A 14,448-nucleotide genomic window follows, 5' to 3' on the forward strand; every position below is an offset into this window, starting at 1 on the left:
TTAGGGTGGATTCCTGCATTGAGCAAGGGGTTGGACTCGATGGCCTTATAGGCTAGGGTGACCAACTGTCAGGATTTCCCCGGATTTGTCCTGGTTTTTGTTCTTTCCATGGTGTCAGGGGGGATTTTCTATAATTTTCAATAATGTCCTGGAATGACACACCTTCCTCTTTAAGGCTGCCATTAGCATGGCAGGAGGGAATGACATGCTTTCTTGAGGCACATCATTCCCCCACCCCGAGCTCCAATTGAGGTCTTAAAGGGGAAAGTGGGTCATTCGTGGACATTATAGAAAAGGCCCCAATTGGAGTGGATGGTGGTGGTGCAGAATGAAATCCTTTCCCCTCCTCCACTCCAATCGGGTTCTTTAAGGTGGCGGGGGAATAACGTACTTTCTGCAGGACTCAGAAAGCTGCTTCCCCCCACACACGCACACTAGGTGTCCTCTTTTTTGGTTTCCCAAATATGGTCACCCTATTATAGGCCCCTTCCAACTCTGCTATTCTATGATTCAATGAGGCTCCCGAACATAGTGCAAGGAGGCCAACGGCTTCACGACACTCTTGGGTGGTCCTGCACAAACCCACCACAGCCAAAGGTTTGCATCATGGGAACTCCAGCTTTTGCAATTAGGAGGGCTGGGTACAAGCCCAGGCCTGCCACCTCATAAGCAATCCCGCCACACACATCAGAAACCCAAAGCAGCCTGTGGATGAGGGGAACGTCTTCCTAGGATGTTGAGGGGGCTCACAGCTTCAAGCCTAGCTTCGGCATTGACTCAGCTGAAGCCCCCCAAGGGAGAGCCCTGCCCGTTAGGGATGCAAGGACCCCTATGGCTGCCACCCCCACCCCCAAACCGACGAGCAGTGCATTTAACACCAAGCAGTCCGCATTTAGTCTCGGTCCAGTCAACGGGCTCTTTGCCTCGGAGCCAAGCAGCAGGCTGCAGGGAGAAAGCCGACTGTGCCTGCTGGCACTCTTGCAAAACAGAACGAAACCTTCCCTTGTCGATAGCAGCTTTGCAAAGGCAGTTTGCCACGGAGATCTGAGCCCTCTGTCCACAGATGTTGAGCACTGTAGCAAGGAAGGAGCTGCAAGCCTCTTCTGGGCCAAACCACAGTAAGCAAGGAGTGGCGAACTCATTACTTGCTGCTGTCTCTGGGGAAAGCAGCGGCTCACCCACTGAATGAAACCGCCAATAATCAGCCCAGTTGTGAGGAAAGGCCGCCTGGCGATGAAAGAGCAGCATCCAGGCACATCCCCATTGCTGTTCCCTGTGGAGGAACCTGAAAGAGCAGGTTCCCTTGGTTCGCTGAGTGGTGGTCAAAGACTCTCAAGACACAATTTCTCTCATCTTGGAAAAGTTTTATTACGAGCAGCCTGCAGTGCTGCAAGGTGGCAAACCCTAGAGCAGCCTTCCTCAACCTGGGGCGCTCCAGATGTGTTGGACTACAACTCCCAGCTGGCTGGGGCATTCTGGGAGATGCAGTCCAACACATCTGGAGCGCCCCAGGTTGAGGAAGGCTGCCCTAGAGGATCTGAAGGACTGCCCACTAGTTGTAGGCAAAGCTAAGATACTTAGAGGGTAACATCCTCAGAAGTAACAACAGAACTTCTTCATATAATAAACCAATCGTAATACAGTTTTGCAATACAGTAACCAATGATAGACAAGGCACTTCTGCATGTGCAGAGTGCAGATAATTCTAAGAGTAGAAAAACAATACGTAGATGGGAATTGCAATCCTGGAACATCTGTTCCTTTATGGTTACTACTCTTCCTGTCCTCGCTGGGAGGCTCACACTCTGACTAATGTGTCAACACTTCTTGTTGGTTGAGCAAGTGTTGCTCAATATATTTTCCATTACAGTTTGGATCAAATTGCTATAGAACTTAATTTCTAATAGAAAGGGCTTACATCAAAACAGGGTGGGCACAGACAAAACAGCCCATTCACACATTTCCTCGACATCCCCACCCGCCACCCCCACAGCTGCGTGACCCCAGAGTAGAAACCCTTGGAAAGACCATCAAGTGAAGTCCGCCCCAGGGGCAAAACCCACCACAGCCAGTCAGCCATCCATCCATCCATCCATCCATCCATCCAATATCACATAGCTCCATGGTAGGCCCCAGTACTGGGGAAAAGGCAGAAGAAGGAGGAGGAGGAGGAGGAGGAGGAGGAGGAGGAGAAGGAGAAGGAGAAGGAGAAGGAGAAGGAGAAGGAGAAGAAGAAGAAGCCGCTGCTTGGAATGCAGATGGTCCAAGATTCAATCTGTGGCATCTCCAGGTAGGGATGAAAAACAGCAGCAACAGCAACAACACAGCCTGAGATGCTGGCGTGCCACTGCTGCCAGCCATCATTCAATGCTCAACAGACCCGGGGTCTGAGTCCGCCTAGAGCCAGATCTCACTCTACTGAGTGCCACAGCAACTTCCCCATCTGAGAGAGGGGCATGCAGCAGCACCCAGTTCTATGGGGTCTCCCTCTCTTACAGCCCCCTGATCGGGGCTCCTCTGTGCTAAAAAAGGACGGAAGTCCTGCAGATGAAGGGTACAACGCAGCACGCGTGCTCCCCTTCAGAGACATGCAAAACCGCAAAGCCAGAAGCAATTGCAATTGCAGCTTCACCTTGGTCCAGTTTTTAAAGGGAACAAGCTGGAGCGTGTTCAGAGGAGGGCAACCAGGATGATCAGGGGTCTGGAAACAAAGCCCTATGAAGAGAGACTGAAAGAACTGGGCCTGTTTAGCCTGGAGAAGAGAAGATGGAGGGGAGACATGAGAGCACTCTTCAAAGGCTTGAAAGGTTGTCACACAGAGGAGGGCCAGGATCTCTTCTCGATCCTCCCAGAGTGCAGGACACGGAATAACGGGCTCAAGTTAAAGGAAGCCAGATTCCAGCTGGACATCAGGATAAACTTCCTGACTGTTAGAGCAGTATGACAATGGAATCAGTTACCTAGCAAGGTTGTGGGCTCTCCCACACTAGAGGCCTTCAAGAGGCAGCTGGACAACCACCTGTCAGGGATGCTCTAGGGTGGATTCCTGCACTGAGCAGGGGGTTGGACTCGATGGCCTTGTAGGCCCCTTCCAACTTCTGCTATTCTATGATTCTATGTTATAAATATTGTCATTGTTTATGAAAAGTGAGAAAAACACTTCCATGGTTCCTGTCAGATTCTGGGCTGGAGCCCTTCTTCTTGGGGTGAACTGCCCAGAGAGCTTTGGCTATTGGGCGGTATAAAAATATAATAAATAAATAAATAAAAAATACCAGGCTGGTCTCTTCACGTTGCAAAGTGCCAGGTGCGTATTCTGGGGAGGGTGCCAGCTCATGTGCTTGCCTCGTACAGGAGCACGACAGCTCTGGTGCCAGTGGGCAAGGACAACAGACGCTGAGTGGACCCTTCCCTCCACCCCCAGCCTCCTTGGGTGGAACATGCCTCCACACCTCCCCTCGCCTCCGAGTGCCTCAATCACATTCCCCCTAATTAACGTCTAATTTGCCTCTTTAGTCAGATCTGCTTACAACTAGAGACAAGAAAATATGGCCCCAAACCAAGAGGCCAGGCATTGGCTTCTTTCTTTCCTTCCTTTGTCCAGGGAACTTCACCACAGTTTTCACCCCCCGAGTCCACACCGTGCAGGGTGAGGAAGGAGATGCACTCCAGGAAGGCGGAGTAAGCCTGTGTGCACCAGTTGCTGGGGAACATGGGTGGGAGGGTGCTGTTGCACCGTGTCCTGCTTGTTCATCCCTGGCTGGTGGCTGGTTGTCCACTGTGTGAACAGAGTGCTGGGCTAGATGGACCCTTGGTCTGATCCAGCATCAGGGCTCTTCTGATGTTCTTAAGTTCTTAGATGTGACCAACGGGGCTCAGATGCAGGTTCTGCTGTTCCCTTTCATTGCCTTTATTCGTACAACTCACTTTTTCAAGGGAGCAGCTCCATGGGCCCGTTTGGAGGAGGTCACCGGGGGTGTAGCCAAAAAACGACAGACATCTGCCCCATCGTCCTGTGCTAGTTCTCGGGAGGCTGCCTTTCCCCCAGCAGTGATTGCTAAACACAGATGGTTATAGGTACGGCAAAACTGTGAATCTCTTCAGTTTTTACATTTTATTTACTTTGAATCTTTTCAATTAACCACTCAATTAAACTGAATCAAAACTTTTTGGGAAGATGCCACCCAGGTGTGTTTAGAGCAGGGGGTCGCCAACTTTTTTGGTGGGTTGGTGGTCACATTTGGAATTTTGAGAGGGTTACGAGCGCTGTCACAAAATGGCCACCGTGGCAGGTATGGCCAGTCATAAAGCTCTCACTTCCCAGAAGGCAAACTGGGGAGACCAAAAGAAAAGCAACTTGCCCAAGAACCTAATATAAAGCAAAGACGGGGTGGGTGGGTGTCTGAGCTCCAAAACACAGAGCCCCTCATTTGAACCCCAATAAGGATGGCGTTGAAAGGCAGCCCTTCGCCGTGCAGATGCCAGCATCCCAGCTGAAGCCTGTTGAAGCGAAAATAGGTTTGGGGGCAACGGTGCTGCCTTCGTGAGAGGGCCAAGCATTGTGAGGGGGGCAAATCCAAACTAAATACACCTTTAGACGCCCCTCCTGAAAACCCCAGAGCGGAAGGGCCCAAGTTCCCCTCCGTTCCACTTGCTTCCACTTAATGCCGAGCAGAAGATTCTTGGCTGGAAAAGTCCCCTTCGGGGGCCTTTGCTTAATGAACTTGCTGGGGAATTAAGCGGACAAAAACGGCGCGTTTACACCAGCAGCAAAGAGGAAAGCCGGGCTCAGCCGGCTTCCTTTTTATGCTCAATTAGCTGCTGCCTCCAGGGCCGGCGGAGTGGCAGGGGGCTCCCGGTCTGGCTTGTGCCGTTTCCTGGTGAGGCGCCAAGAGGCCAGCCGGGGAGCCGGTGGGAATCGCTCTCTCCAACATGCAAAATGACAGGGCTGCTGCAGGCCGGGAAGAAAAACCGCTTTACAGGCGCTCCCTGCCCAAATCTCTCCCACTGTTCCTCATAGAATCATAGAATAGCCGAGTTGGAAGGGGCCTACAAGGCCATCGAGTCCAACCCCTGCTCAATGCAGGAATCCACCCTAAAGCATCTCTGACAGATGGCTGTCCAGCAGCCTCTTGAAGGCCTCTAGTGTGGGAGAGCCCACCACCTCCCTGGGTCACTGATTCCATTGTCGTACTGCTCTAACAGTCAGGAAGTCATAGAATCACAGAATAGCAGAGTTGGAAGGGGCCTACAAGGCCATTGAGTCCAACCCCCTGCTCAATGCAGGAATCCACCCTAAAGCATCCCTGACAGAGGGTTGTCCAGCTGCCTCTTGAAGGCCTCTAGGGTGGGAGAGCCCACAACCTCCCTAGGTCACTGGTTCCATTGTCGTACTGCTCTAACAGTCAGGAAGTTTTTCCTGATGTCCAGCTGGAATCTGGCTTCCTTTAACTTGAGCCCGTTATTCCGTGTCCTGCACTCTGGGAGGATCGAGAAGAGATCCTGGCCCTCCTCTGTGTGACATGGAGGAGAAGGAGGAGAAACAGCTCCCAGCCTGTCACAGAAACCCAGGAAGGCCATCGGACACATTGCTGAGTAAGACTTAGAAGTGGCTGGGAAAACAGAGCACCCCACACCTCCTTAATCCCCACCCCCCACGACTAGCAGGAAGAGACTAAGGGCGCAACCCTAGGCACATTAATACAGAAAAACATGCTACAACTCACAGCATTCCCTTTCCCCCCTGTCTAAACATGCCTAGGGTTGCGCCCTAAATTGTGCAAAGTAGGATGACTGGAGAGAACAGATAAAGCCAACATTATGAAAATTTGCTTTTTCTTCAGCACAGAAGTTTTCATTTAATTATTTAGTTAGTGCAGAACACACAGAGCCTGGCTCCTAGCCAACGTTCTGGGTTCAAGGCAGGTTTGTTCAACTATTCAAAGCCATCCCTCCCCTCCCTCTCTCTCTTGCACACACAGAGAACCCCGAATGACTGCAACATCAAGTGTGTTGTCTGGGGTGGGTGGGTGTTACACCAGATGCCCTCACACACTCTTAGGGTCAGGGATGCCTACCAGCAAAGCTGCAGCCTGGAGACGGTGTTCACGATATCTATCTATGGAGAGGTCTTGGGGCGGGGCGGGGTGCTCATTTAGTGCCCCCGCTGCCCAGGGCCCATCCTGCCCAGGCCATTAACACGCTTGCTACAGCTACATGCCTGTTTCCCAGAACACACCTGGAGAGCCGGAAGGCTTGGTACGCAGACACCACAACGGGGTATCCAGCCAGGTCTTCTGTAGGACGTCAAGGGCACGCGTCCTGCCTGTCACAGTTCTGCTTGCTTTACCACCAGGCAGGGCCGGTGCCAGACTATTTTGCACCCTACGCAAGGTCAGCTACTTTCACCCCACCCCCACCCACCCCCAAAAATGCCAACTTTGATTTTTAAGAACAGATGTTTCCTGGAAAAAATAAGAAGCACAAAACTTGAAACGGCTAAATTTATTTTAAAGTGCAAGAAATACGTCATGCCAATTATAGCAAACAAATTGGAAAGGAACGTCTATGGGTCTAAAATGCATTATTTAATAGGAATATCACCTCCAAATCATCCCCCCCAACTCACACACGCGCATGCACACACACACTCAGCATCACTCACTCCAAACAAACACACGCATGAACACATGCATTCAGTCAAAGACCCCCTGCATGCACCCCATTCACCCATACATTCTCTCTCTCTCTCTCTCTCTCTCTCTTCCGGGCGCGTTCCGGAAGTCCGAACGTGGAGCCACCCCACCCCCACCCCAGCGTCCTTGGCTTCGCTTCAGCTGGGCAGGCGCGGGGCACCATCTTGCCCGCCCAGGCCCAGCTGAATCCTGGGCCGGGCCGGCTCACAGCCAACGCACGTGAGTGCTGTGCGGTGCCCGGCGCCCCTCTTAGCTTGGCGCTCTAGGCGGCCGCCTGAACGGCCTCTATGGCAGCACCGGCCCTGCCGCCAGGAAAACGTCTTTGATCTCCAGCAAACTCAGCGGCTGCCTGAGACGTCTTGGATGCTCTTCTTCCAGCACACAGCAGGCCCAGGAGTGACAGGCTGCAAGTCGCAGCAGGAGCCCCCCGCCCCCCAAGGAGGAGAGCAGTGCGCACAAGCTAAGGCCAGGTGGGCCTCCTCGTGAGGTGGCTTTCCTAGTGATACAGCACCCAATCAGCTGCTTCCTCCCCTTTGCTATGGCACAAGCCAAAGAGCCACGGAACAAGCCACGTGGCCGTGGCCGCGGTGCCCAAAGTGCCTCTCAAGGAAGCGTCCTGCACGCCGTCTCCCGTCACTGCTCCAGAGGGATGGCAGGTGCACAGCCCTTGCCGTGGCTTTCAGTGCTGTAATCCTCCCAAGTCTGTCTCCTGCATTCATCCGCTAATAGGTTTAAAAGGAATTACACACAGAACTTTCTCCGCACATACAAAGCGTCGGCCTATATCCAGCCTGGCAGGGGAGGGGGGCGGGTTTGGGATCTGTGATGCAGGGCAGCCGCGCAGGGAGACGCCTCTGGACCAGGGACCCCTGCACAAGCCCAGCTGAAAGGAAGAGGGGGCTGCAGCAGTGGGGGCTGCCCGGACCCCTTGGTCCATCTAGCCCAGAATTGGCCTCAGGGGTGGGCCGCAACGGCTCTCCAGGGTTCCAGGCAGAAGCCTTCCCAAGCCTTCCCTGGAGACGCTGAAAGGGATCAGACCTGGGGCCTCCTGCATGCAAAGGAGGGGCTCTTCTGCTGCTGAGCCATGGCCTTTTCCCACGAAGAACTTGCCGGTGGATTGTGTCCGATGTCAAGCGTTTGGCTGGCCCTTGAGCCAGTCTGCCTGGCTTGCAAACCGGACGGGTTCCTTCAGGGCGGAAGGGCCGAGATGGTTTGCATGCCCACAACCCCCAAATAAAACGGCGGATGTTCTGTGCAGGACTGGGGCTTCCCCTGCTTGGCCGGGCTGCAAAGCTCAATCGGACCAGAGCCACTTTCCCCGGAGAGCGGCCAGGTGGGGCTGCAAGGCCACCGCAAGGCCAGAAGCACAAGGACCGCGGAGGAAGCGGCGCAGCTGGCCCCAAAGCCAGGCCACGATTTATGGCCGTCGCTGCTGTGGTGCTGCAGCTTCCTCTCCTAATGAAATTTTACTGCAGGTGGGAAGGATACGACATCCCATCCCAGGAAGTGTTCCTATTTATTCATTACGGTTATTTATGGCCTGGCAGCCTCCCTCGGCAGCTCCCAGCGCCGCCTTGCCAGAGACAAATCTGGAAGCCGAGCCAGGCAGCCGGCCGGCTGGTGGGGAGGGAGAGAAGAAACAGGAAGGAGGCAGCCCAGGCCAGGGGCTCCTCTAGAGTAGCCCCCCCCCTCAGCTCAGAAGCTTTTGCTTTGGGGGGTGAGAAACCGCACTCTGCCACTGTTTAAATGAACAGTTCTTCTTACATGTTGCCTGGGGCGGAGTCCTTCCTTTGAATCCAGGTGCCAGAGCTGAAGGGGGGGGGGCTCCCATTAACCTCCCTCCTTTCTCACAGCAGTGTCTGCAACTTGCCCCCCCATCTCACCCCCCCATTTCTCCTTTGCTAACTCCTCACTTTTCTTACCAGCTCTCAAGAGCCGCTCTGTTCCGTTCCAATAGGAACGGTCCTGCCTGCCCTGCGGGGAGGGGGGGCACACGTGGGCATCGCCTCATCGGCACACCGGATCTTGCACCCGCACAGGCACTCAGGGCAGTTTTACCAAGTCCCAGATGTGCAGCACAGCCCCTCACAGGGGCTTAGAGGGAAGAGGGCCGTGCGCTTGCTGGCCGTGTTGACATCAGGCTGAGCTTTGCGGCAGGGACCGGCAGCAGAAGGCCAACAAGGGCGTTTTTACTGTTGATGATGTTTGATGTCGGATTCCAGTGCTTTTCTTTCGAAAAGGGTGAGGCGCAGGGCTGGGCAGAGGGGGGGGGCAGTGGGGCCAGTTGGCAGGGGCCTACGATTTTGAGGGGGGCTACTCCAAGTCCCCCTGGGCAAAGTTACTAGATTTTTCCATTGTTGATGATGAATTTGCCCAAAGAAAAGCACGTAAAGCATTTCTGAATGTGAAGAAGTGATGTCTTATATACGTCTTGAATAAAAGTGCTTGCCATGACCTTTTTTTATAAATCATTCTAAGTATTTAGAATTGATTAAAAAATACTTAATGAGCAGTTTGAAATGGGGCCTACATTTCCCATCTGGCCCAGCTTTGCCCGGCCCTGGTGAGGCGCCCCAAATGGTGCGTAGGGAGGTGCTGCAGCTGCAGACAGAAATTAAAGCCACCATCCTTAAAGCTAGCCTGGAGCCCGCCATCCCATCCCTGGCTCAGAAACAGGGCATTTGTTTCTGCACCCAGAGAATCATAGAACCATAGAATAGCAGAGCTGGAAGGGGCCTACAAGGCCATCGAGTCCAACCCCCTGCTCAATGCAGGGATCCACCCTACAGCATCCCTGACAGATGGTTGTCCAGCTGCCTCTTGAAGGCCTCCAGTGTGGGAGAGCCCACAACCTCCCTGGGTAACTGGTTCCATTGCCGTACTGCTCTAACAGTCAGGAAGTCATAGAATCATAGAATAGCAGAGTTAGAAGGGGCCTACAAGGCCATCAAGTCCAACCCCCTGCTCAGTGCAGGAATCCACCCTAAAGCCTCCCTGTCAGATGGCTGTCCAGCTGCCTCTTGAATGAAGGGCTCCTCCACCTTCAGAGCTCCTAGGATGGATCCGGCAGTCAGCATCTGGCACACTACTTGTCACCTATTGGGGTGGGTGGGGGTGTCCTCCCTGGCACTGTCTGGAATGGCACGTTTGGGAGGGAGGCGGAGGGGTGGTCACTCCCAGCTGGCCGTGGCCACGGTCACGAGCGCTCGGTGCTTAATACCCCTAACATCTGGAGCCTCATTCGCCATCCATCGGGCGAGGAAGAGATGCCAAGATTGCTTTGTACTCAGATAAGCAACGGCATTTCGGATTTTTTATAATCCCTTCAAACATTTCTTTCATTTGGGAGAAGAAAAGAAAAGGGGGAAAGAAGGATAAAGACAACAAGCAACCACACGCCGGAGTAATCTTCGCAGGCTTTGGGAAGGCTCCGGCGTTTCTCCTTAGAACCTCTGCAAATGGGAAGGGACCCCCCCCCCCCCCACCCAGCACACAAAGTTTAGGATCTGCCCCAAAGTACTGAGGAGGGGCGGATCCAAAGGCGCTGTGGGGGCTGGGTTCAGCTCACAGGTCAGCAGTTCCCCACCCTATCAGAAAGAATGGAGAAAAGATTGAGGGGAGACCTGATAGCACTCTTCAAAGACTCAGAATTCAAATGCTCTCTGGGCAGCGTTCCAGAGGTGGGCAGGGCAGGAAATGGAAGGGCCCTGGCCAAAACACCCGACTATTTTAGCCTAAAGCGCTTATTGTTAGTAACGAAGCTGTAGGGGAAGAAACATTTCAACTTTTCAGAATGGCAAAGAACAACAAAAGACGTGCAAAAGCTGGGAAACCAGCCAATGAAGTGGTGGTGGTGGGGGGTGGCCATCAGGGGAAAACCAGAGGAATGAATTGGGGCCCCCAAGTACACCGGCCGTGTCCCACAGCCTGAGGTTCAAGGCCCTTGCTTTACGTTTTAGAATGTTTTTAGAATGTTTTAATCATGTATGTTATGTTTTTAATCAGTTTTTAATGTGTTTTATATTCACTGTTGTTCCCTGCCTTGATCCAAGTGGAGAGGCGGGTAGGAAATAAATTATTATCATCATCATCATCATCATCAGGTACGAAAACAGAAAAGGGGCTGATAGCCACACGTCTACTCAGAAGCAAGTTCCACTAAATTCAATAGGATTTACTCCTAGGTAAGTGGGTGCAGGATGGCAGCCTCAAGGCCGGGACATCCAGAGGTCCGGGGCTTTCCACCTGGGCACAACTGGCACCTGAGATAACGGCACAGATCAGGCCTTGTGGGGACCGAGGCAGGAGCCACGCCGGGTTCCCCACCAGAGGCACCGGGTAACGCAGCAGCAGCTGTGGCAGCGAGGGCCCCCACCCGGGCCCCCAGCCTACGGAAACCTTTCTGGAAAGCAAGAGGGCCACCGGAAGCAAGCACCCACTGCCAGACCAACGCTTTCCCAGAGACGGCCTCCTCCGACGCTCCCAAGCAGACAATCAGTCGCCGAGAAACTTTAAAAAAGCAAACTCTCTTTAATATCTCAAGGCTCAGTTTCTTCAGGAAGTCCTTCTATGACCCCAGGGTGCCGCAGACAACGCACCCTGCCGGGGCGAGCCGGGGCCCCCAGGCGGGATCCTCAGAAATTCTCCAGGAGCTCCACAATCCGCTTCTGCTCGCTCTCCCGGAATTCTGGGTTCTTCCCGTCCCCGATGTTCTCTGCATACTCTGCGGAAAGACAAGAGGGAGGCCTCAGCAAGAAGCACAAAGAGCCGCAGCTGTGGAGACACACGACTAAAAACCCCACACGGGGGGAACAGAAGGACATAAGGAGTGCCCTGATGCTGGATCAGGCCCAGGGTCCATCTAGTCCAGCACTCTGGGAAGCGGCGGAGGACGGGGGGAACGCGGCCTTCTCATGCTCCCCGCACAGGAAACGCTGCTCTCCCTTAGAATCACAGAATCCTAGAACAGCAGAGTTGGACGGGCCTACAAGGCCATCGAGTCCAACCCCCCTGCTCCATGCAGGAATCCACCTTCAAGCATTGTCCAGCTGCCCCTTGAATGTGCCTCTAGTGTGGGAGAGCCCACAACCTCCCTAGGTCACTGATTCCATTCTCGTACTGCTCTAACAGTCAGGAAGTTTTTCCTGATGTCCAGCTGGAATCTGGCTTCCTTGAGTGTGCGTGTTACTTCCCTGACTGCCCCAGAAAGGGAGAGAGGCAGCCATACGCAGCTGTGGGCCCCTGGTCGCCCTCCTCCGCCCCAGGGCAGCTCTCACCCTCCCCCACCCCACCCCGAAATCCAAACGGGGCTCACTGGCAGGCAGGACGTCCCACCCACGAAGCAGGACTCCCCTCTTGGAGTGTTCTGTGCCCAGCAGCAACACTCCTGGGAAAGCTCTGGGAAGGTCCCAATCCTCTCACCCAGGAGGACGATGAGGCCCCCCAGAAAGGGGGGGAGAATCCTTGCATGCTTTGAAACCGGCTTTGGATAGGGTGAGCCAGGAGCTCCCCCCCCCACCTTAAAGGCAGACCGTTTCTGGAGGGTTCTTCTGTGCAAAGACCGACTGAACGGCCACCAGGATCCAAGTTTAAGCATCAGTTGCAAACCCCACGCCCACCCCTCCACTGGACTGGAGCCTCTACTGGGGGAAAGGGGGCAGACACACCTTCTCATCTGTTTTTTATTATTACATCTATATCCCATCCTTTTATCTTTTGAAGAACCCAATGCGGTTTACATAATCCTCCTCCTCCTCCTCCTCTGCGTTTTATCCTCACCACAACAACCCTGTGAGGTTGGCTGGGCTGAGAGTCGGTGCCTAGCCCAAAGTCACCCCATGAGCTGCCATGGCCGAGTGGGGAGACGAGAACCCGGATCACCAGAGTCCCAGCCCAGCACTAAGCACCGCACCACGCTGGCTTTCAAAACCTTGGGGTGATTTCACAAGGAATTTCTTACGCCAGAAATCTTATGGATTTCCCACCCCTCTGGGAAAGAGGCCAGCCGGCAGCCCGTGCGCTCCAACCAACGCCGCGCCCCACTGTTTTACAACAGATCACCCGTGTGCCGTGCTGCTCCACAGCAAATGCAGGAACTGTTGACCGATGACACCGATCTGTTCACAAGGGAAGCCGGCGGCCACGACACAATGCAGCAGCCATCTTCCTAGGCGCTCTCGCTCACCTCCGAAAGAGCCGCTCCTGGTCTTCCCTGCCCCGCAAACCCCACTCAAAAGTTCTGAACGCAACCAGCCGCCACATTAGGGAGAAAAACGGCTTCTTCACATCACTTGTGACGGCACCTCAAGGTCACCCGCCTCTCTTGCCACTGCCGAAATGCCATTAACCACAGAGGAGGCGAAACGGAGATGCGCCAGATCACGGCGCTACACCAGCCGCCCCCGACGGCTCAGAGGCCACCGATGGGGAGCAATAAATGCAACAGCAGCAGCAGAAAGCCCTACACTTGTCTGGGCCAAGGTGGGGAAACCGTGCTTCTGTAGGTTGGGGAAGGGCGGTGGGCGGAACGGGCGTGCGTGTGAGACAGGGTGTGCAACTGAATGCTCAGATCGTCAGGAGTGTGCCTCAGGGGTCTGGAAACAAAGCCCTAGGAAGAGAGACTGAAAGAACTGGGCATGTTTAGCCTGGAGAAGAGAAGATGGAGGGGAGACATGCGAGCACTCTTCAAAGACTGAAAAGGTTGTCACACAGAGGAGGGCCAGGATCTCTTCTCGATCCTCCCAGAGTGCAGGACACGGAATAACGGGCTCAAGTTACAGGAAGCCAGATTCCAGCTGGACATCAGGAAAAACTTCCTGACTGTTAGAGCAGTACGACAATGGAACCAGTGACCTAGGGAGGTTGTGGGCTCTCCCACACTAGAGGCCTTCAAGAGGCAGCTGGACAACCCTCTGTCAGGGATGCTTTAGGGTGGATTCCTGCACTGAGCAGGGGGTTGGACTCGATGGCCTTGTGGGCCCCTTCCAACTCCGCTATTCTATGATTCTATGAATGAGGCAACCCTAACGTCCCCCGTCCCATCGCTCCCTTCAAGTTGCCCCGAGAGAAGACCTCCTTAGTGCTCTGGCACTCCACCAGCCCACCAGCTGCGTCCATCTCTGATAACGCCAGAGACAGGAAGAAGCCCCTCCACGCCCCCCCCCCACATGTACACACAAACGATAGGGAAGAAAGAAGCCCCTCCTGACCCCCATGATCCTGGTGTGGACTGGCAAGCCCCACATGTCCTCCCCCCCCACCCCAAAGAAAAGCTACTTCAGAGAGCCCAGCTGGTCAGCTGGCAGAGAGGAGCTGTGGTGACTCCGGCATCCTTCCCTGCCCATCTCCATCTCCACTTAAAATAAATGCAGAGCCGAATTCTCCCCCCCTCAACCCCCCCTTGCATCCAAAGCAATTCTTGGCCTTCCCGGGGGACCCATCAGCTGTCAGGCTGCCAGAGAAACACGGAAAATATGTAGGCCATAAAAATCAAACTCAAAAACAGGCTTCCAATTAGCATGCAAAAAAGCAGGCGGGAGAAGGGGGCAGGAGCAGCGCATGCAAAGCAGGAGGCTGCAGGAGCTCTGCCTCGGCTGTGGCCCAGCAGAGGGGGAAACGGGCTGCCGTTGGGGTGCTCCTGCCCCCCTCCACGCACCCCACCTCACCTGTACCCCTCGCCAAAGACTAACCCCTTCCCCTCTCCCCCCAAACCCCAGTTAAACAACTAGGAGGTGCTGCAAACATGACTTATGGC

General features: G+C 54.3%; 1 protein-coding gene across 1 annotated transcript in view; it reads right to left on the minus strand.

The window, feature by feature from the left end:
- Positions 1-11,201: 11,201 nt before the first annotated feature.
- CTNNBL1 (catenin beta like 1) overlaps positions 11,202-14,448 on the minus strand; it is a 124,061-nt gene continuing 120,814 nt past the window's right edge. Inside the window, exon 16 of the mRNA XM_063147497.1 lies at positions 11,202-11,418. Within this exon, the coding sequence (XP_063003567.1) occupies positions 11,330-11,418 (89 nt within the window). The 3' untranslated portion in view covers positions 11,202-11,329. The remainder of the gene's footprint in view (positions 11,419-14,448) is intronic.

This window comes from Elgaria multicarinata, chromosome 1 (genome assembly GCF_023053635.1).
Source record: "Elgaria multicarinata webbii isolate HBS135686 ecotype San Diego chromosome 1, rElgMul1.1.pri, whole genome shotgun sequence".
Taxonomy (NCBI): Eukaryota; Metazoa; Chordata; class Lepidosauria; order Squamata; family Anguidae; genus Elgaria; species Elgaria multicarinata.